The 22,767-nt window shown below is 33.8% G+C and overlaps 1 protein-coding gene across 19 annotated transcripts in view; it reads right to left on the bottom strand.

Moving 5' to 3' along the window:
- Positions 1–22,767, bottom strand: part of LOC119645078 (CUGBP Elav-like family member 4) — a 683,800-nt gene that overhangs the window by 14,093 nt on the left and 646,940 nt on the right. For all 19 annotated transcript variants that reach the window (XM_038044960.1, XM_038044958.1, XM_038044948.1 and 16 more), the window contains 2 exons: positions 803–946; positions 446–722 (listed from right to left, as the gene is read on the bottom strand). In XM_038044960.1, coding sequence (XP_037900888.1) covers positions 446–722; positions 803–946 — 421 coding nt within the window. The remainder of the gene's footprint in view (positions 1–445; positions 723–802; positions 947–22,767) is intronic.

The raw sequence follows: 22,767 nt of genomic DNA, 5'->3' as shown, positions 1-22,767 counted from the left end.
TGTATGTCGGAATTTATTTGCGAAAATTTGTGACGCAGGTTTAGGTCTCCAAGGCGCTATAAATTATTTTCCGTCTGCTGTTTAGAATATCGTTCGCATAACTTCAACTACTTGCTAATATAAAGATATTTTATAAATTTAACAAAGAAATGTATTGGAAGAAATCGTTTCTTTCACAATGTTGTCGCTAACGTTGCATACGACAATGTTTACAAGTTCGCTTTGTTAATAAAATTGCTGACTGAACTCAATACCAGATTCTAAGGAAAATGGTCAATTTTTATGCAACGTGGCAAAGAAATATATTTATAGAAAAAATATTTAAACTTTTCTACTCTTTCTCTACCTAATCAGGCGATTGTTTAAATTGTGTTGATAGGGATAGGTTTAAAGTGCATATTTGTACCGATTAGGAATGATTTTAGTATTTTTTAGTTTTACTTACGTCCTGGGAAGGGAGTTTGCGGTGCCATGCCATTTGTAAAAACACCATCAGCAGCAGCAGCAGCTGCAGCGGCCGCTGCTGCAGCACCACCACCTGGTTGGCAATTAGGTGTTTGAGCGCCCATTTGAAAATTGGGCATAGTCGGAGAGGGCAACGACGGCTGACCAGCTCCATTGATTCCATGAGGTATTTGGGTGGCCAAAGCAGCGGCGGCCATAGGATTCATATATGAGCCTGGTGCCGTTGCAGCGGCGGCCATTAAAGCAGCTTGTTGTTGCTATTAATAATCAAATAAACGCGAAAACAAAAATTATTTAAAATTTCTGAGTAATTTGTGTGAAAAAAATTACAGCTTACCTGAGCGTAAGCTCCATATGGACCAAACTGATTAAAAACAAAGGGATTTAAAAGATTCATATGGCCGGCCATTTGTTGCATTCGCCGGATTTGTCTTTCTTTTTCAGTGTCAGCAAATTTTACTACCAAACTCGAGGAAGCACCCTGATCATAATAAAATATAGAAAAAATATATATATATTTATCATGATTGATAACAAAATAATTGAGAATTATTTTTTTTACTTTATTTATATAATTTTTCGTTTGAAATGTCCATTCAGTTGCAATTATAATTCCGTTCAATAGGGATTAGTTGATTTTAGATATGAGATATGTAATGTTTTTGCTCCATATTGTTTTTACAAAACTTAATTAGAGGTTATGATTGAGAATATTGATTACATTGACAATACAAAGTATTTTTGTAATCATCGGTTCAATCATTTTATCATTATTATTTCCTGAAAGGACAATTGCGATAAATAAGTCTGTTTTTTTGAAAATTATCATCTTTCTTAGATATATTTAATTAGCATAACAATAATAATAATAATTATGCGAACGTCAAACCTAATAGTTGGAAGTAGTAGTAGTAGTAGTAGTAGTAGAGAGGAAATGGTTGAATGCATAGCTAAATAAGATAAAATAGGTTTGAAACGTTATACACGACGGACAAGGTCGGGTATTAAATACCCGATTTCAATTCGCTAAATGCAATTCTTTATCTGTTTTTTTTTTCTTATAAAATCCCAAACTTATGTCTTCTTTCCATATCGCTCCACGGGTGGGTTCCGAAGAATGGACCTACATTGTGCATTTATAAGTCAAATCATTATTCTAAAGTAAAAAAAAAAGAAAAAATAAATAAATGTTTAATTGCCATAGAGCATTCGATCCAAATTTTCCACATTTTCGCATTTACTACGCCAAATTTTACTCTCCATTCATATGACTATGTCTTCGAAATGGGGCATTATATGAGGTGCTGTCGTAAGAAAGCGATTCAATCCATCTTCTTTTTAAATAACATGTGGTCTGTTAATTGAACACATTGCAGATAGACATATGGACAAGAATGATTTTCTGTCCAAAAAACATGGATAAAGAGGTTTATCTCAAGCCTCTTTGATTACTTGCAACGATCCGCAAAAACTTAATGTTAATTAGGCGGATGTAATTTGGTTAATAAAGAATACAATTACACTAAAAACTTTATAAAGTAATTTAAAAAATTTATATAAGGCAAAGGAACAAAAATCAGATATAAGTAACAAGCTGCAGTCTTTCGTTCGCAGAGATGTTCAAATTTCATTCCATTAGCGTGTTACAGATTGACAGACTAGCGAGCACGTCGATGACTTAGGATTACGATAATACTTTCTGATGTTTTTTTTTGGGAACATTGCAAATAATAAGCATATTATTTACATGTCGACGATGAATATTCAGTTGCGAACTTGGTTTGGAGCCGATTTAACCGTACGCGTTATTGTCCACATCTCCTGTGTATGTTCCTTGTTGTCGTGAATTTCAGACGGAAGGAAAGAATTGCCTGGTACACAGGTTAAATAGCTATGATAGTGATACCGTGACGCGAAAATACTCCAACTTAAACTTATTTGAACCAACGTGTAACATAAACTATCTGCGATCTGATATCGTACCTTTTGCCGCGTTTTGGGTGCCACTGTTATCTAATATAAATGGCTGTAAGCGGAACCATTTTTGCGTAACAAGGTAAAATTATGTTCGTTACGAACGGTCATATGCGGTGACGATTGCATATTTTTGTTTTTATTTCCCGCGCTGTGTTCAATATTCTCACTTTATGTTGTCAATTTTATTTTGGTGCAAAAAAGAAATTCGCCTAACTTTACGTTATGTAAAGTTTGACAATATTAAATTTAAAATACGCTTTCAGAAATGTTCACAAAAACAAGGTCATGCTAACGGTTTAGATATTTTCATTATTATTTTCATTCTCATATAAATTCTTGTGAAATTTTTCACGTCAATCAATGTCAGTTGATTGTACGCAATAGCATTGACACTATGCAGCAACATTACAGTTATCAAACCGTGCATGCAAACAAGTAATATGACAGTTATATGATATATTTTAAGGGATTTATGCATGTGATCGAATTAAAATTTTTAATAAAATAAAAAAAATGATAATATCTTAAATTAACTATTTGTATGTAATATATGCTACAGATAAATATATTTTTCTGCATTCTGTATAAGAAAACCTTTTTTTCGAAAATACTTATGAAAAGCTCGTTATAAAATGTCTTTTAACAAATTATTTTTGTGGCGGTCCGATACCCCGATACATATGTTACGTGACACGCTGAGTAATTATTATGTCGAATCGACCTCTAGGCGATATTCAAGTCTTCAAATTTCATTAAAATATCATAAAAATTGAACACAAACCTACAAGATGGACAGACGGACAGACGAACAGATACGCTTAGATCGATTCAGAAAGTGATTTTGAATATGATATAATAAAAGGTTGATCTATCCTATCCAAGTCCTACTGGATATTGTAAAAATACCAGGAGTTTTGATTCGTGAAGAGAGCGTTGAAGATTTTGCTTGCTCTTCAACGTCTATCGACCAAGACAACGTTAGCAGTTAAGGAGTTAAGGATTTATTGCTCAAAGAGTGTCTATGATAATATAAATTCTTGTTGATATTTTGTAAATATCCATTGGGTTTCGGACACATTTCACTATAATTCAACTTTTCGCAATGCTTTTTTTTTTTGTGACTTTCAGTCCGCAATAACGGTACTCTCCTGATTTACTTCTATCTGATGGCGACACGCTTCGGAAAGTCAAACATCCGTTGTAACGCGTCAATATTAAAATATTGAATTATTTTATGAAATCCTCATTTGCAAGTAATTTTTTATCCAAAAGTGTTTTGGAGGTTGGACGGTCCTTTTAGAAAAAGTTAACCGATTGTATACTTGCTTTCATTTCTCCTCAGGTCAAAGCAATATGAATAAGTTCCTAATTATAATATATATGAGATACAAGCTCTCAATGCCAATAATCAGGGGCAATGATAGTAACACCAGAGATTAGCAACAATAACAATCGAAGTAATAATGGCAATAATAGCAGGAATAACGACAACAATTTTAACAAAAATTTAAAGAGCAACGGTAAGAACAACACACAACAACAATATAAATCTTTGTCGATGTTGAGAGACACTTGCATAGGTGGGTATATAATGAACAACATTATCAGCAACCCTTGCAATTACAACTAGTGCAATAAATGCATAAACCGTAACGATAGCTAAAATAAAACAATGGCAATAATATTTGCTGCAACTGTACAGACATCAACAATTGTCACAGTAACAAACATAACTACAGCAGAAGTAGGAGCAGTAACATCAAACAACAATATAAAACGGTGCTTCTTAGCCGGGTTCCTTAGCCCGAAATTCAGCAAAGTCGGTTTCCAAGGAATTTCTGGAATAACGAGAGAATGTTTGTAAGAGAGTTATTTTAAAAGCGAGAAATTGCTTAATGACCTAAGGTTGTAGAGAACAATATCCAGCAAAGCGATGTGAAAGATCGACTTTAGTTCCGCAACCGATTGTGATTTCGGACTCGCTGTTCATAAGCTTAGCCCATAACATGTATTTTGCTTCTGAAACCTAATACTTTGTGTTACGCAAGGAAGTATCTGTGGCTCTAACCTATTATATTTTGCACCTATCCGTTGAAGTGATTAATCCGAGTTGACGGCGTAGCTACACCAGCTCTCCCCTACGCCTGTAGTCATGATGTAGGGATTGTTAACGAAGCTAACGAACGTCTAATCCTACGGGCCTTTCAGTCATTCAGGGAAAACGGCTAAGGGATGCCATCTATCAACTATTTGTAGAGCTAAATAGTCAGGATCACCGGGTAAGACAAGTTGAGGTGAACTCGTAATAAATATGCGTAGCAATACAAAGTGTTACTGTAACGTAAAGAAAAAAAAACAAAGAAATTTTCTGTTGGACAGAGAGATCAACATCGATTTTAGTAAGAGACCAAAGCGCTTCCTTGCAATGTGATCCCGTCAATACGCTAAAGTCGACAATTTTTATACATAATTTTACAACATTCGTAACTTTTTATTCGAGCCCTGCTTTATATTTTTTGTCCCAGCTACGATGGAATATCTCTAACTGTCTTGTTTTTGCGAAAACGGAAGTTTTATTCCTATATCACCTGTTGAAATGCCTAATGTCTCTAAGGAGCTATATTGCTACGCAAGCAAAATTGGCCTTTCATCAGAACATCGCTTTATATTTCAAGAGGGTAAGGATTTGGATTGCTACAACCCGCTTTTCTTCTCTAACAAGGCATGCATCAACTTTGAAATTGCCCCGCTTGCTACGCTTCCTATCCTGTTTTTTTCTTAAGACAGGGCTTAAAGCAATGTAATTCCATGACCACATGGATTTACAAAAGGTGCCAATAGTTTGGTTAAGCAGAGTAAACTTCGAGACTTTTAATTTCGGTCGCCAAACAGTTCCTGATGTCAAGTGTTGGACATAAATTGGTTAATAACAATCGAAGATGTTCTTTGATAAATTATTTCTGACAATTTCCTTCTTTTCGCACCCCCCTCTCTCATGTTGCGATAACACGTTATTCAAATTGAAATAAAATAAAAAAATTTCATTTCAATTTTATATTCTTAAATGCTTTATATTTAAGGTCTTATCGCTACACTAAATGTGATGAAATCACCTATAAGTCCAGGCGCGGAAGATTTTTATTATAAATTATCACTAGCCATAGTTATAATTAGTAATAAGAACGCTTATGTTTAGCAGTTGGCGACCCGTTAATTTAAATGAATAAATAAATGAAATATATATATAAAATATATACATAGATATAAGTGAATATATATATAAATAAATTATATATATAAATAAATTTATATATATATATATAGATATATAAATTTCTATTAACACGTATATTTCTATATATTCTATTGATTTCTATTACCCCACAACGCAATTTTGTATGAATGAAACATTTCAATTAAAATGTTCATCCATTAAATCAAACAATAATATTTACGCCGATAGTTGGAAATATATATTTGTTCTAAAACCAAGGACCATAAATTAAAAAAGAGAATATATATAGTTGTATATATATATATATGTCCTTATATATCAACCGAAAACCATCAATTAAATATTTTATCACAGTGCTTTCGGCTAAAGCCGCTTAAAAGCCCATTAAACTGACAGTATTTTAGTTATTTGTTTGTATGCACACCGTGGCAACGACACAAACATTTGTCCATTTCTATTTTATGAATTTCTTTTTTATTTCATTTTATTTTATTTATTTGTTAATTTTTTTTTATTTTTATTTTTTATATATTTTTTGTTTTCATTTTTTGTAATTAAAATAATATGTTAAAGTATAGCATGTGAAAAATATCTATAAAGTTTTTTTTTGCTTTGAAACCATTTAGGCGTTGGCAAATAGTTTGCCTTCCTTTATAAAAGTTATAACCGTGTATATGTATGTATTTGATACACATATTTGATTTGCGTAAAATAGAGAGAATGCAAAAAAGGAAAAACAAAAAAAAACAAGGAAAAAAGAAAACAAAAATGTAAATGTAACATTTTTCATAGTGGAGTTTGTTTGCACAGAACTTAAATTATAGTGCTTTGCAGCAACACCTCAAAGTATGCAACAGTTTTATTGAGACACTTACTCACTGACTCAAGGTGGTTTTCGTATGTTTGTGCATTTGGTTAACGTAAAGCAACAGCAGCATAAAAGCATAAAAACCACTGTCATGTACAACACACGAATAATAATTTTGGCACGATAGCTATGTTAACATGTCTCCAGTGCGGTAGCTGGTAGCTGTTTCGTTCCTGTATTGCACATTCTATACATTCGATTATTTTGGTGCACTGAGAGTTTCCCAATATTTACAGCGCCTGCGATACTACTACCTCTGATCATAGTCAAGGAACGTTTAATTCAGCCCATAAAAGCGGCACAATGTAGTGCTACTTCCCGTACGCAAAGTGTAGATATTATGAAAAACACTATCTTTAAGCTTTGCATATTACACACGGAACTTGCATTCAGAAAGCGCGTGAGAGCGAGATAGATAGATAAAGATAGAGATAGATAGATAGATAGATAGATAGATAGATAGAGAGAGAGAGAGAGAGAGAGAGAGAGAGAGAGAGAGGGAGATAGGCAGAACGAAAACGAAAGAAAGAGAAAGAGAGAGATGCTATTGGTGGCAGTACATCTCATATGGGTATATTATATTATGCTAGCAAATCCCAGCGCTGCTGTTATGTGTATGTCTATGTCGGTAAGCAATGAGTTTATTATGTTCACATTGTGCATATTTTGTTATGGTAACGTTGTCAGCCCCACTAGTACACCCTGCGAACTCTTTACCATTTACCATTGCAAAAAAATAAAAAAAATAAAAAAAAACGAAGAAGTAAAGCAAACTTTTTGCACAAACAAAAGCAATATCAGTACCAGTAATAATAGTAGTGACATTGGTAGCGGTGTGACAGAGAATGAATGGATATGCTTGCGGCTTGTTCAACCATTAGTGAACATGTAATGTGAACATGGCCAAATGTAATCACTGTAGTGTTGTTGCATTGTTAGCTGGTTCGGGTTGAATGGCTGCCTAGCTGCCTGTCTGCCTGGCTGACTGTTTGGCTTAGCCGTATATATATATATATATATATAGAAGGGACAGAAAAAAAACGTAACAAATGCATAATACGCGCGTATGTGTGTGTGTATGTATGCGTGGGCGTGTGACCGTGTGTGAGTTTATATTTCAGTATTCTAAGGAGACCAACAGGTCTATTTGTTAGCTATATATACGTTGTGCTCGGGATCCATTCAGTGCCCACACAGGCGCACATTTCCCGCCTTAAACATTTAAGCATTTTTTTTATTCACGTTGAATATGTTTGCGCTGCAGTAGTAGTAGCTTTGGTTATATTTTAAATAATTTCATGCGGATTTTATTTTTGGCGGTCTCAGACAAATTACTTTTTAAATGCATTTTTAGTACATACATTTAATATTTTGCCTCTATGTGCGAGTGGCTATGTGCTATGTGCACCCTTTGGTTATAGGATTTACTAAAACTCCCTTTTTGCTGGCGTGGGACTCATTGTTTTATAATAACTACCGGTTTAGTTGCGCTGACAATATTGTTGTGTGGTGTTTTACTGCCTGCCTACATTATACATATACATATATAGATATATATAAATATAGATATGCTTATCTACATACTCACATGTCTGAGTGGAAAAAAAGAAGCAAAACAAATGGTGTACAGGATTTTATAACAATTTTTGTGGTAAATGTGTGACATTTTCGTTTTATATATATTTATGGTAGATAATTGTATTAAATGAATTTTTGTTTTTTTTCGTTTTATTTTTTGTTTTGTAGTAAAGTAAACGTTAAGCCATATTTAATCTTTATATAATAAATGTTCATTTAATACCGCGTTGAAAATTTTAAAACTCTTAAATCTGCCAAAAATTATAATAATAAATGGCAGTAACAACAATTTAAATAAAAAAGATCAAAGTTGAAACTTCATTTGAAGGAGCTAATGAAAGCTAAGAATTTAAGGTGCTTCTTATGGATAGCTGGGAAAAGGATTAATCTGTAAAATTTAATGCATTAAAAACTTGCTAAGCCGCATGTATTTATTTGTATTGTGTCGACTGAAAAATATATACAGGGAAATGATAGATAAACTACTAAATAAAGTAATAAAAAGGGAAAAGTAAATAAACACTCTTACCCAATTTAATTTCGGACTAGTCATAGCTATTTTCGTGATCTTTACCTGGCAAAAATTTGCCGCGAATGGCCGACAAAATTTGTGCCCTCTTTGGCGGGAGAAGAAACAGTGGAATCCGGTAAAAGGAATTCATTAATATTTCACCAGAAGAACTACGCTACAATTCTAGCCGTGTCACCGATTCAGAATGACCATATCGGCAAAATTTGGATGAGATGAGCATACCGTTGAACAGTACTCGGACAGTTTAAAGTGGGAAATCGGCGAAACTGGGGCTGGCATATGCGGCCCGAGGATTCGGAAGGCCATACCGGCCGGACGTACTTTCTTATGTATGTTGGCTTTGGAATATGTGTAACTTCTAGGTAATGTATTCTGCCTGCACTTTCATAACAAGTCACGTTACAGTGCTACGTTTAAGAAAAACGAATAGAGGACGGTGCGAATATATGAGTAGTGTTCAGGAATTCAGGCGTATTGTCAAGTACAGTTTCTGATCGCAGAGATTCAGTCCAAGGCTATCCATTCGCCTTTGCTTTTTCTTACTTAAATCCGCAATTAAATAAATTCGTAAACATTTCACGAATAAATTTAGTTAAAACTTGCGATATTAACGTAATCAACCGCAAAATTGCGTTTCCGTACATTTGTTTTGCTTATTTTGTTCCATTCATTTTATTGCATTTTATTTTTATTTCTTTCGTACAAAAGGCCTATTAAAGTATCATGAAAAGCGTAATTTGTTGGTGATTTTCAACATCAACCAGTCAGTTAGAAAAAAGAAAAAGAAAAGCGAAATCGTTGCTTGCGATGGGCTAAGCAGACTGTAAGCAGAGTACTTGAGAACTCATTCATCTACTTTTTGCTTCTGCTTAATAAAATGAAATCAGAAGCGAAACGTTTAACTGTTACCGGTTACCGGGCACGGACGTAAGTGGTGCATGTTATTTGCTTATCAAATAGAAAGAAAAAACCAAAAAAAAAGAGTTAAAGTAAAGCTCAGTTCGAGAAGTTGTCGCACAAGGCAGGGAAAATAACTGTTTTTTTTTTTCTTTAAATTCATTTTTGGTTAATTTATTTCTTTGCCTTCGTAATGTAATTGAATTAAATGTAAAAGAAACAGAAAGAGAAATTAAGCGAATTAAATAAGTTTCGCCATTTGCTAAGTTTTACACAATGACAACAACATTTACCGCTTTTATCTACTTCATGGATTTCGCATAAAATCTTAACACTAAATACTTAGATTATCTAAGGAAAGAATGGGAGAGGAAAGGCAATGTGTTAACTTTGATGTGATAATACCGCAAGAAATTAATTAGACGAAAGGGTTCAAAGCGCTCCAGATACGAAGCATTTAAATGGCTGGTAACCATATAAATGTTTCAACAGTTACTTTAATTAGGTGCTTATCTGGTATTCAATCGAAACATTGAATGTTACCTTTAAAGTGTTTTGAGATCTGTTGCAAAATCAAGAGAAAAGTGAAAGAAAGTTTTTGACATCAATTAGAGAACGAAGTTTATGAATTGCCTATGGATCTCGCGTTTATTCGTAAACTTCGTCCACTTTGAATTTGTTTCAAACATTCCTGACCTAGAAACCGTAACTTTTTTTACAAGAAGCCAGGACACAATTTTGCCAGTGTGCGACGTGTTTTTGCCTCTTCGGAAATAAAGAAGCAAGATTCGTCTTCTTCCTTTCATTTTCTTAAGACGTAATCAATCTTAAGGTACGCTCTCGGGAATCGCTTTCCAAAGGATGCAAATTTTTATTTTAAATTTATTTATTCACATTTTCATACTCGACATATGCGTAAGCGAACAGCGAGCAACATGCATCATACATGCGTATGCATATGTGCATCTATCTATCGGGACCAGCATTCATTGTTATTTGAAAAACAAGCAAAAACATTATAGTCGGGCAAGTCCGACCATTAAATATCCTAAAGTACATTGTCTTATTTTGATTATAGTACACAAATATTGTATCTTGTTTCAGCTTAAAGGCGTATTTTTAATGGGCTTATTTATGGGGAAGCGGGCCAAAAGCCACCTAATGTAGTAGATATATAATACTTACATAGGCGAAGCTTAGTCCAAATTCTTGTAGAGTTCATTTTTGTATGAAATTACTATTATGGGTCAATTTTCATCACCACATATTAAAACTTTGACTTTTCTCTCTCTCTCTCTCAATAACGGATCAATTTTCGTGAAAACCCTTTTTAGGGTAGGATCCAAAAAAATAGATCGAGATGATCCAAATTTGGTATAGTTAATTTTTTTATGTTATGCGAGAGTTTCAAGTTTTATTATATGAGAGGGAGTTCTAAAATTGCCCCAGCCGAACCCAAGCTTTCATACCAATTTAGAATGCCGAAATACTACTACTTGGCCACTTTTGCTAAGAAATTTTGAAAGTTGAGATTTTTTTTGAAAAAGTGGACCGACCCGAACCCTTCTCAATAGTTTTCGTTCTTCGATCAAAACACGTCACTGAAAAAAATTTCATCAGAATATCTCAAAAATTTGCGACCTGTAGCTTGAACAAAAATGTATATGGATGGACGTCGGACGGACAAACCGAGAGATGGGCAATTATCAATTTAGATTACAATTTCGAATCGATCGCTATAATAAAAGGCGGGTCCTTCTTAACCACTTCTGCGCATTACTTACGTCCACTCAATATATCCTGTAGCACAAGCAGTGTAGGGTATAAATATCCGCATATACAATAGTTTTTCAAATGATGTCTTTGTTGCATCTGTTAGGTAAAATAAAATTGCGAAGAGCGTATTTGTAGCGAAATTGTTCTTGTCCCAAATTTTGATTCCCTTAATTGAGCGATATATTTAGCGTAAAAGATTACAGATGATGGTTGTTTTTTTTACTTTTTTTTTTTTGAGCTTTTATGCCACCACCATAAGCGAACAGAATTAGATTGAATTTAATGAAAACGTCTTAAATTCCAAAAAAAATAGAAAGTTTTTCTTCCTATTTTTTTTTCCTCTTTTCATACTTTTCTTCCTCGTGTGAAAATGCTGACAATAAAGTTGAAATGTTTTTCGGTTTAATGCAATACACTTTTTAATTAATTTCAAGTCCAAGTATAACCGAAAGCGGCCAGAATGACATTTTCGTGTGGAAATTAACAGAGAATGTCATTCACCGGAAATTGCTATGCATTTGCTAAAATAACATATATATATATATATATATATATATATATATAAATTTACGCGTTCGTGTGTGTATGCATATGAATAGAGAAAAAATAGATACTTTTAAAATTCAATTAATGTTTGAAAGTAAATACAGTACGATTTCTTTATTGTATATAATTAAAAGCGTATAAGAATTTAGAATAGAGAGAATTTTATAAGAACATATTTTTATTATTATATAGTATATATAAACGGACTTGCACACGGACGGACATCAGAGTGAGAACGAGTTACTCTTAGATATCGTATAGTCATCCGCTATTGTTTGTCATTACAACATTATAGCGATAATAAGCGATAGCAATCGTACAATAACATATTCAGTGGTTAAGGTTGTTGAAAGTGCTCTCGTATGTCTTTAGATATGCAGTAGGCAGAGAGACAACAACAGTCGTTCGCAGTTATTTTTTCTTCCAACTTCAAGTTGTAGCGACTCTTGAAGAAAGCATCGATATTGCTCGGGGACTCTATATATGCTCAAGACGCGGCGATATTGCAACAGATTTTTGATCGCGTAGACTTGATGGCGACTTAAATCGAATTTTTGTCGTTATTTAATGACTAAAAGGCATTGGATCTAATTTTCGCCGATAGAGAAAGCTGAATGTCTAGCTTAAAAGCACATCTATAGACGATACGCATCAAACATGCAATACTAATTAGTGCTCTGCGGTATGGATCGTAAGGTTATGTTGAAAAATCATAAGTTTTAGCTTAAGTATCGGAAATGGACGAACATGAGAAGATTCGTGGAATGTAATCATTCTGCTGAAAAGGACTAAAAAAAAAGTTATTTGTTTAATAAAACGGCTGCACTTATTAAATAAATCAGAAAGAGAATTTCTGACGCTAACCCATGTTTTCCTGGTGAAGTAGACGATGGGAGTGTACTGACTTGTTTTCGTAACAAGGCGATATGTTTATGCAAGGATTCGATTGATTTAGTGCGACAACGATAAGAAGGTCTTCACCTTCCAGTGTACGGTCGCCTCAAGATAAATGTTTAATAAAACTTAACATTAGTCTGATAAATTGAAATGAAGTTTCTGAACAAGCGGTACGATAAAATCAAAGAATGCGTGCACATTTTTATAGTAATGTGAATCTACGAAGAACTTCGTCTGAGAAAATTAGCGCATATTTAATGTCTTCCCATTATCAGAGGATTATCAGAGGTAAATCAAGATGTAGCTAAACTATGTGCCGGAGTTTATACTCATTAGCATGCATTAATCTTTAGACACTTGATGTGGGGACACTCTCTTCAAATAGGGATAAGTTGAAATAGATAAGTGAAAAGCGATATGGTTTCAATAAGGGAGTGGTCGATGCATGAAATCATCATTTGGGAAGCCTTTAAACGCATGGCAAGTAAATTTAAACACGACAGTTATGGAGATTGATCCGCCTTTGAAAAAGCGGGCCGGCGAGGAGAAATACTCGACTTGATGGCGTAGCCAATGCGAGAAGTTCAAACTCAGGGTCAAATGTTTCTATTATTTTCCAGCCAAGGTGTCTACTACTGCTTTTATGAAGTGGTAAAGCAGAAGTATTCGCGCTTCTAGAGAGCCGTTGAAAATTGCTTCAGCATTACGACAAAATTCTACTTTACAGTTTTTGAAAACACTAGATCCTCTACGAATCCTCAGAGATATTTCAAGTTTAGGTCAAAAGAGATGGCAGAAATGCATTAAACCACAAGATCAACCAGCTTTTCACAAACATCAAAGCACATACAGGAGCAAAATGGACTAACTCTTCCGTTGCGGATAGCAGCAGTATAGATTTCATCTTAAGCGCAAACGGGACTGTGCCGAGAGGGTTTTTTCCTCCCAATTGAGTAAGCAGAACCACAGGGTTTTCGTCTGTTGAATAAATTTCAAGTGTGGATCAAATAACGACTATGAGGTTCAGACCTACGCATAGATGGAGAAATGACGCAATGAAAAAAGGATCTATAGTCGGAACAGAAATAGTCAAATTAGTGTGTGTGTGACGTTAGACTTTTAAATAGGGTAAAATCATTTCTATTAAAAGCATATTTTGAGTCGTAATGAGGGTTATGAGCGAATGAGTTCGACATAATAAATGTCAGACGAAGCACTACGAATTGAAAGGCCGAGTTCATTTGAACAGATTACATCCGAAACCCTATTATTGAAACTGATAAAAATAAAGAAGTAATAGGCATCCTAATACCTACAAATAGATCGCGTATAGCTATGAAGAAAATCATCTTTTGCACTATTGTTCTCACATCCGGATTCTATGAAAAGAAATTCGTATCTTTCTATTCTCGTTCTCTGCATTCAATAATTTTCAACGTATCATATGTTGCTTCGTATCACGTAGCAATATAATACAATATTGTATATATATATATATATTTATAAATAGGTATAAATTTTATTGGCACAAGTATTCGTCGTTTAAAAATCTCATTTCATATATACAATTCACAATACGTCCGGTTTCCGGTATATGTATTTATCTACTTATTATATTGTCGTTGCTGTTGTTTTTGTTGTTATTTTTTCAGTTGTTGCTGCTCTTTGCCAAGACATAAATTTGTAAAAAAATTAAGTCAAAAAATATCCGCAGTTGAAACGTAAAATTCATACTATCGTCTACACTATCGCATATATACAATATGTACAAGTATGTACGTGTATGTCTCCGTGATAGCAACAGGCTTATTTCGTTCAAGCGGCGGCCTTGTAGTAATAATAATGATAATAATAGTAATGATATATAGCAGAATTTCTTAACGAAGAAAGAAGGGAATAATAGAAAGAAGAAGAAGAAGAAGATGAAGACGAAAAAACAAAAAATAACGTTATTTTTGGCATCAAAAAGCAATCGCATGTTGCATGCAATTGTTGAGTGTAACAAACATTTCAGCTTGTTGGTACTTAACACAAATCCAGAGGGAATGGCGAAAACGCACAACCGAAAACAAAAAAAAACAAAAAAAATAAAAAATAAAAAAAAAAAAAAAGAAAACCTAAAAGGGCCAAACGTGACGTTATTAGAGTTTTTGGATGGTGTTCTATTAAATATTTTAGTCACTATGCAGCTAACAGTGGGTTGCGGTTGTGTTTACAAGTTATTTTACTCTGTTTGCTTGATGAGTTGCAGGCAAGTTTTTGGCAATTGTTTTATATTGTTTTATGTGCTGGCCTGACTTATTCCATATTTTTATTGTTTTCGGTTTTTTTTTTTTTTTTTTTTTTTTTAAATAAACACTACTAGATGTTTTTGCAGCATTCTGTGGTTGTCTGGTTGTTATGCTATTGGCTTTGGCTGCGCGACATTGAGTGCTAAAGTTGGCAAAGTTTCAAGTGTTACAACTTTAATGGACTATTAGAGGTGAGAAAGTGTTAAAATGCCAGCTTATCGCTAATGTTATAATTTGTGTTATTGTGTGTGTGTATGTTTTCTGTTTCTGTTTCGTTTTGCTTTTACGGATATTTATTATGCGACTATGAAGGTGTGAAAATTATGAAAACATGTAACAATAGAGATTTTTTACAACTTTGAGAACTTTGTGTACATATTTAAGTGACAAGTGAGGTAATAATATATTGTATGTAAGTGTTTGTTCATTTATAGAATAGGCAATGGGATATTCTTGATTAAAGTAAGATATCCTTTCTTTCCCTCTCTGCCTTGTTCGGCAATTATTTTGAAAGTGCAATACCTCACACAAAAGCCTTAAAGCTTCCTTCTCATAAGCAACCGTGTCAGGAAAGCGGTATTTTAAATATTATCGATACATAAGTTTTTTAAGTAAATGAAAGAAACTAAAGCGAAATGTCTACAAAGGGATAGTTGGTCAGTAATTCCGATTTATATATCCGGTTAGATATATTACGTTTGTGCTGACGGTTGTACGTAGGATAGGCCCACCTTTTATTATACCTATCTCTTCGGAACCATTTTCTCAAACAATCTAAGCTTGTCTGTCCGTCTGTCCGCCTGTCCGTCTTATTCCTGCCCATGTTTCATTCTGCAGGTCGTAACATTCGAGATATCTTAATTAGGTTTGGTACTTTATTGTGCGGGATGTGTCAGCGACTTTTGAAGAACAAGGAAAGTTGCTGAAGGTGACTGAATGAAAAATTATTCATTCAGCAATTCAGCTAGAGCAATTGTCCTCTAAGGGTATATTAAATTTATGTGTCCGCATACAACATCTAAGGGAATTCGGGATGTGATCACCTTATATTGTACCACCTGTATTAAGCTTGTCTGTCTAGCAGTCCGTCTGATATCTGCCTATGTAAATTTGTGTTCCATCCGCAAATTACAATTATTGCGATATTTTTATGAAACTTGGTACGCCGACGTATTTGGGCTCAAGAACGATAGCTTTTGAAAATGATTCAGGTAGGACCGCTTTTTCGACTCTTGATATAAACACCTATTTTGATAAGTCGTTATAAGAGGGAATATTGTTGTGAAAAAGGTGGGTCTATCTTAACCACTTCTGCATGTTATATACGTGCGCATTAACTTAAAACACCGTGCATCACAAATCGTGTAGGGTATAATGATTTTCAATTAAATACATGCCGCGGACTACGGCCTACGATAAGAAACGAAACACCGTTATAATTCATAGAAATAGGTAACCTACGGCTATACTTAGGAATTTCTTTCAATAAACGTAATAGTAAAGTAATAGTCTTTATAAACCGGCGTTGTGGTGTAGTGCAGTATAGCAACGCGTTCGGCCCTACGGAGATTTTCTTGAAAACTCCCGCGGCAGTCATAAATGAATAAATACTACCAGCAATAAAAGTTGTTCATATGAACATTATACGTGTTAATTGATTTAATCGATTCGTGAACGGATCTAAATTAATGATAAATTTGGTATGTTTTTGTGTATGTATATTTTGCAAAACTTTTCGTTCAAACAAACCTAAATTTATATTTCGTGATGATCAAATTAAAATACTTTTCGTCTTTGTCCATGATATGAATGAATAAAATCAAGAGCAAGAGTAACTTGGAAATCACTTGTGTCTGGTAAAAAAGAAAAGTACACTTGTATGACTTGCACAATGGTTTTACATTTATATGTATATAACAAAGTGAAAGGGCATAAAAGCGAATGCAAAAAATACTTAAGATATTGCATTTCGTACACACAAGACTTTTTTTTTAAGAGCAAACTCACAGAGCGTTTCGTTGTAAGATACAAAACGAAGCGAACTCTTTTGTAGGAGTTAGAAACAGTTTTACTTGATTGGAAACTGATGAGCATGTATGTGTGTGCATAAAGAACACATAAGCAAGAAAATTGAATTTAAATACAATACGCTAAGGGATTAAAAGTCCCTTCATTGCCTAAGTCTACAAATCGACTTTTTTTTTTTGTCGAAGCTTGTCTTTGAATTCATACATTCAGGCCAAAATTAACTATAAGAGACGAGCGGTTTGTAAAGTCGGAGATTAAATTTCTCGTGACTCTTACCTACGGCTATGGGTTAAACTTTAATTGATGTCCCTTTTGTTTTCAGAATACTTAAGAAAAATAATTTTTATGCTCATAAACGTTTCAGAGGGCCTACGGTTTTAGCGGTTCTCGCGTAAATGACCAAATAGATCAAAGCTTCTGCGGGTAATGATATTAGCACACGACAAGCGTTTTATGTTAAATTGCACTGTAAACTGAAATCAAAGTCAGATGGTTTTGAGCACTTTCACGTTTCTATATACCAGGAATTTTTAACGTTTTTTAGAAGTATGGCAGCAAAAGAACTGAAGGACGTTTGATAAAATTTTCTCACAAAGCCTGTCTTATCTGGCAATTTTTAAATGAAGTTTTTTCTTTCGATTACTGCAAATCTGTTCCAAACAGGATATCGCTTCTAATGTATGTAAGTATAAACCGAACCAAGTCAGAACATTATTGTCGGGCAAGGTCGGCCATTAAGTACTCTACAGCACATTATCTAAGATAATTCTTATTTTTATTATACAGAAAACGGAAATTATAATATTTTGTTTCCATATAAAGGCATATAACGACTTTTCAGAATAGTGTGAATAATAAATGACAATCTAAGCGAACATTTAGCAATGAATTTAAGTGGCAGACATGCCGGGTAGGCCACTGCACAATCAGAATAAGTTCCGCTATTAAGCTTAGAGCTTAGAGTAAAATATTTAACGGACCGCAAAACCTAAAAGGAGTACCGATCAGAACTCGATCGATTGAAGTTTGAAGTCAATCAGTTACCAAATCGAAAGCGTTAGAGATGCGTGCAGTTCGAGGAAAAAGCGTCAGAAGCAATGGATTTTTAAGAAAAGCATTTGGTTATCATTCTTGAATAGTTAAGCATTTGTGGCGAGAAAAATGAAATTGAAAGGCGTTGTCCCGTAAATTATATAGCGAACATTTTTTTTTTGGGAATGGTTTTCTCAATTTTAGAACACAAGAGCGGGCAACTTTTTTGTTTAAGTAAGTGATTCCTTTGCTTACACTTTTTCGTAGAGTGCGTTGCTCCCCAATTTGTGCATTTTTATTATTATTATTATTGTTTTTTTTTTTTTTTTTGTACATTTATATTTGAATTTCATTGTTGATTTGTTGTTTTCTATAGTTGCACTGCTTTTGTTGTTGTTGTTGATGCGCTGACTGCTATATGAATATTTTATGAACATATTATCATCATAGAATTATAAAATAATTTTTTTTTTTTTGTATTTTAAGTCTACACAAGTGTTGTTGAATGATATATCCGGTATGTGTATCGTATGTGTATTTACTCTAAGTAGTGTTTTTGTTGTTATTGGTTTTATGTATATTTGTGCATCTATTTCGATTTTATATTGTTAATCAAGTTTTGAATATTGAATTTTTATTCGGCTTCGTCGTTCTAGCTATGGCAGGGTGTCTATAACCGCAAATCCCTGTGTGTACTGTACATACAAATATTCTACGCATCTATATATCTATCGTATTTGTTAGTTTGTCGGACGGGGATGGTTGGAAAGAGGGGGGGATGGGGGAGGGCAGAGAGCAAAATTTAATTATTCAAAACTACAGCATTTTTTTTTTTTTTTGCTTTTTGTTTGTTTGCGGAGCAATTTGATTGTTCAATTTTGTATGCTTTGGGGTTTTTTGTGATTTTTACTTCATCTATCGTTCCCGGTATCAGACACCGCGGCCACCTATTAAATAATTATTAAATGTGATTATGTGATTTGTAAAGCGTGTGAGTAGTTATTGCTATTTTGCTATACGCTTAAGCATATAAATGTACAAAGAGTAAGAGTACCGACGCACACAAGCCTATATAAGTGCATAAATAAATACATTTAAAAACCGACGCACAGACACATACATACTGTCATTGCAACGAAAGACAAAAGGCTATGGAATGCCGTAGACAGACTGTTCCGTTGTGTTCTATAGGACTTTGACAGCAGTGTTTACGGCGAAGAAGCTCGAACCGGCAATAAAAACCAATCACATCAATCAATAGACGGGGGGGGCTGCTGATAGCTTGTCGGAAGACAGATAATAAAAAAAACTTGGGATCCAGATGGACATTGAAAGTGGTAATTTGAGAGAGACCCAACGTCTTCATGAAGACGTATCGAAAGTGCCTTGAAAAATTGTTCATTTATCGAAATGTGAAAGATTAGTTCTTATATAAAAGCGTAGAATAGTTTTTATACCAGCGGATGTTCTTGACGTGATCGGCAAGATACTAGAGAGAACTGTATATATAATCGCCTTCTGACATTAGCAAAAGAAGGCGGCGTTTTATCAGATATAAATCAAGGATTCGGATAGGGGCGATTCACTCTAAATGCCTTTAAACAAATGAGAAGTCTGGCAGCAATGGCCATAGCAGAAGAACGCTGTGAGAAAATAAGACGCTAACGGATATTACGTCGTGGTCATGCATAATATTAAAAATGCGTTTAATATACTTGAGTGCGGGTGCATTAGGAATGTTGTCATCAGGATGGAGGCTCCAAGATATATTTTGAATTTCTATGTCGACCTACATCCGAAAATGTAATGTAAGCGCGTGCGACAGTGGGAGAGTCGAATACACTTTTCAAGGCGCTATACAGATTGCTCCTGAACACTGCAATCCAACGCTGGCAGACCCACAGAGTAGGGTTAAACTGAAGATGGTTTTGCTTTTGTTGGCGATGTAGTTAACGTTTCCCAATACATATATTTCCAAATATATATAAGCATGGGTGATAGAACAAGTCAATATTGCAAAAGGGATAACTTTTTTGGTGAAAACCAAATGAAGAATGCAGCAAAAGTCTTAGATATTTGAACAATGTTCGCCTTTCTCAGTTTGTTAGCAAGTGTGTCGTCAATTTTTCGAATTTTCAAGCAGAGACCACGTGCGAACATTTACAATGCAGGATCTTGGAACACGAGAAATCAAGTTTCAAAATTCAAACGGAGAAGTTGATTCAAATGTCGAGGAATAAAATTCAGTTGAAATCGAAGTTAGAAAATGATCCATGGAAATGGCTCCTTAAGATTTGCTAGCTATCCCTGTTTAAGGGGATTACAATACACTGCAGAAATTGCGAGAGCTCAAATTACTTAGATCTCTGTTCTGCTCTCCTTTATTCCCATTAAAGGCTGAACGATCTCGCTTAATATAATAGTAATAAATTAATTTTTGCTACCAGAGCGGGCTAACTAGAGAGGAGACTATCAAATCACCTCATTTCCTTTTTCGAATAACCGCAATGAAGATTGTTTATGTTATTTCTAAAGCTTATTATTCTGCACAAATATAATCAAAGCGAATAAATTGTATTCATTCGTATTACTAAAGCTCGCTAAACCATGAGAGAGAGTTGGTTTACTGGATGGTTGCGATGAATAACAGCAAAATCAAGGCATTTATTATCGTCACGGAAATCGTGGAAATGGTAGACATCTGGAACATTCATAATTCAAGCGTTTCAGACTGTGCAAAAGTGTGTATGAATTATATATATATATGTTTTTTTTTTTTTGATATGACCAATCACTCAGGGGACGTCTCCTAGTCGTGTAACGTGATGACGGCCAGAAAAAATTGAGGAGCGAGAGAAAGAAAGAAGAAAATAGGAAGATAATGGCCGCAGTCTAATGGGCATGAGTGCCTTTATCGGCCGATCGCTCACTAAAGCTATCAGCGAAGTACATTTTGCCGCACGGCGATTTGACCAAGCGGAAATTCGTACTTGTTGGTCGCGATTCTTACCTAGTCGGCTACTTATGCCGATACAAGGAGAGTGCAATAGTTTCTTAATTTATTAAAGCTTTTATTATTATTTCTTTAAAACTTGTATATTTAATAAAAAAAAAATAAATAAAAAACAAGAAGGAAAGAATTTCGTCTTTTAAAATTTAATTTGATTTTAGCTTAAATTGCTTTCTTCTATGGAAATGAGATAAAAGAAGTTTTCTTTTTTTAAAAAAATGTTACTCCCACAAATTCTAGCAACTATTTCCGTCTATCATTTCCTTAAGCAATTTAATACAGTTTAGAAAAAAAAAAAGAAGTAGAGCAATCAAACTAACTGGCAGACAGACCAAGAAAAAACGACAGATTTTCAAAAAAATTCATAGAAAACTGCATATCGATAATATCAGAGGCAATAGTTTCAATTTTACGCAGCCATCAACAACAACTATATATATATATATATATATATATATATATATATATGTATATATATATATGTATATACGTTGCCAATTTTTTTTTGTTGTCTTTTTCTATAGAAGAATTTTTCTATACACTTCAGTGAGTCCGCAAGTATGTTCTCTATACGAAGTGTGCATAAATCTTCATGACTATATATCGCCGGTAGGAGGAAAAAGAAAAAACTATATCTTTTCTAGAGCTAACTGTGGTAGCTAAGCTACCGTTCTTTAAGACTGTTTTATTTATTTTTTTCTTCTTTTCTATTGGTTCTCATTGAAAATTTTTTTTTTTCTTTTTCTTTGCAAATATTTTCAATAATAGCTTAAGATACGGCATTTGGCTTTTAAGCAAATATATTCATTGCTTAACATTTGTCGTATGGGCTTGTCCTAGATATGTTTAAGATGTAGTTTCTACATGCACTATGAGCACATGTTGCCTCAGATGATCCATAGAGTATATTATAATGTAGTCGTGTATGTGTTTGAATGGTAAATAGTTACCAAAGATTTTCTTGTACGGTTTCCTATCTTCATTTTTCTTTGCCTATGCATTCTGTGTCATTTGTTAGGAATTCAATACTTTTTGTTTTTTTCTTCTTCGTCTTCTTTTTTTTTTCTTCTTCTATTACTTTTCTTTTAAACAACAAACGGATGTTCTCCGTGAAAGAAACAGATAAAGTAAATATGTTTTTTGTATGTAAAAGTTCTTTGTTATTTTTTTTTTAAATATGGTATACATATTAGTGGGTGTATTTGCGCTTGGTGTGCGATTTGCACTTGTTTGATTTTTTGAAGCAAGTAGAAACAGTAAAGTATGGTTAAATTTATTATTATTGAGGAAATTCTTTCTTTGTATAATAGTTTTCTTCTTCTTTTTCTTTTTTGTTATTTTTTCTTTACTGCTTTCTTTGTTTTCTACAGAAAAGGAAGTTATTAGTTTACATAAAAAAAGAGAAAAAAAAAAAAAAAGGGGGAAAGATTTCATTGAATACGCAGAGAAAAGAAAAAATAAACATAAATAATTTCGTCATCGTCAAAAAAAAAAAAAGAAAAGATCATCGGACTCGAATCTAAGCAATCGATGATTGCTATCCCTTGCCGTCCATTGTAAGCTTTCCTTATCTTCAAGAGGAGCTCAGTTAGTTAGTTTAATATAGTGTTTAAAAGAAAAAAAAAAAAAAAAAAA

This window comes from Glossina fuscipes, unplaced genomic scaffold (genome assembly GCF_014805625.2).
Source record: "Glossina fuscipes isolate IAEA_lab_2018 unplaced genomic scaffold, Yale_Gfus_2 1, whole genome shotgun sequence".
Classification (NCBI taxonomy): Eukaryota; Metazoa; Arthropoda; class Insecta; order Diptera; family Glossinidae; genus Glossina; species Glossina fuscipes.
Note: the sequence above shows the minus strand (reverse complement) of the source record. Positions and strands in the feature narration are given on the sequence as shown.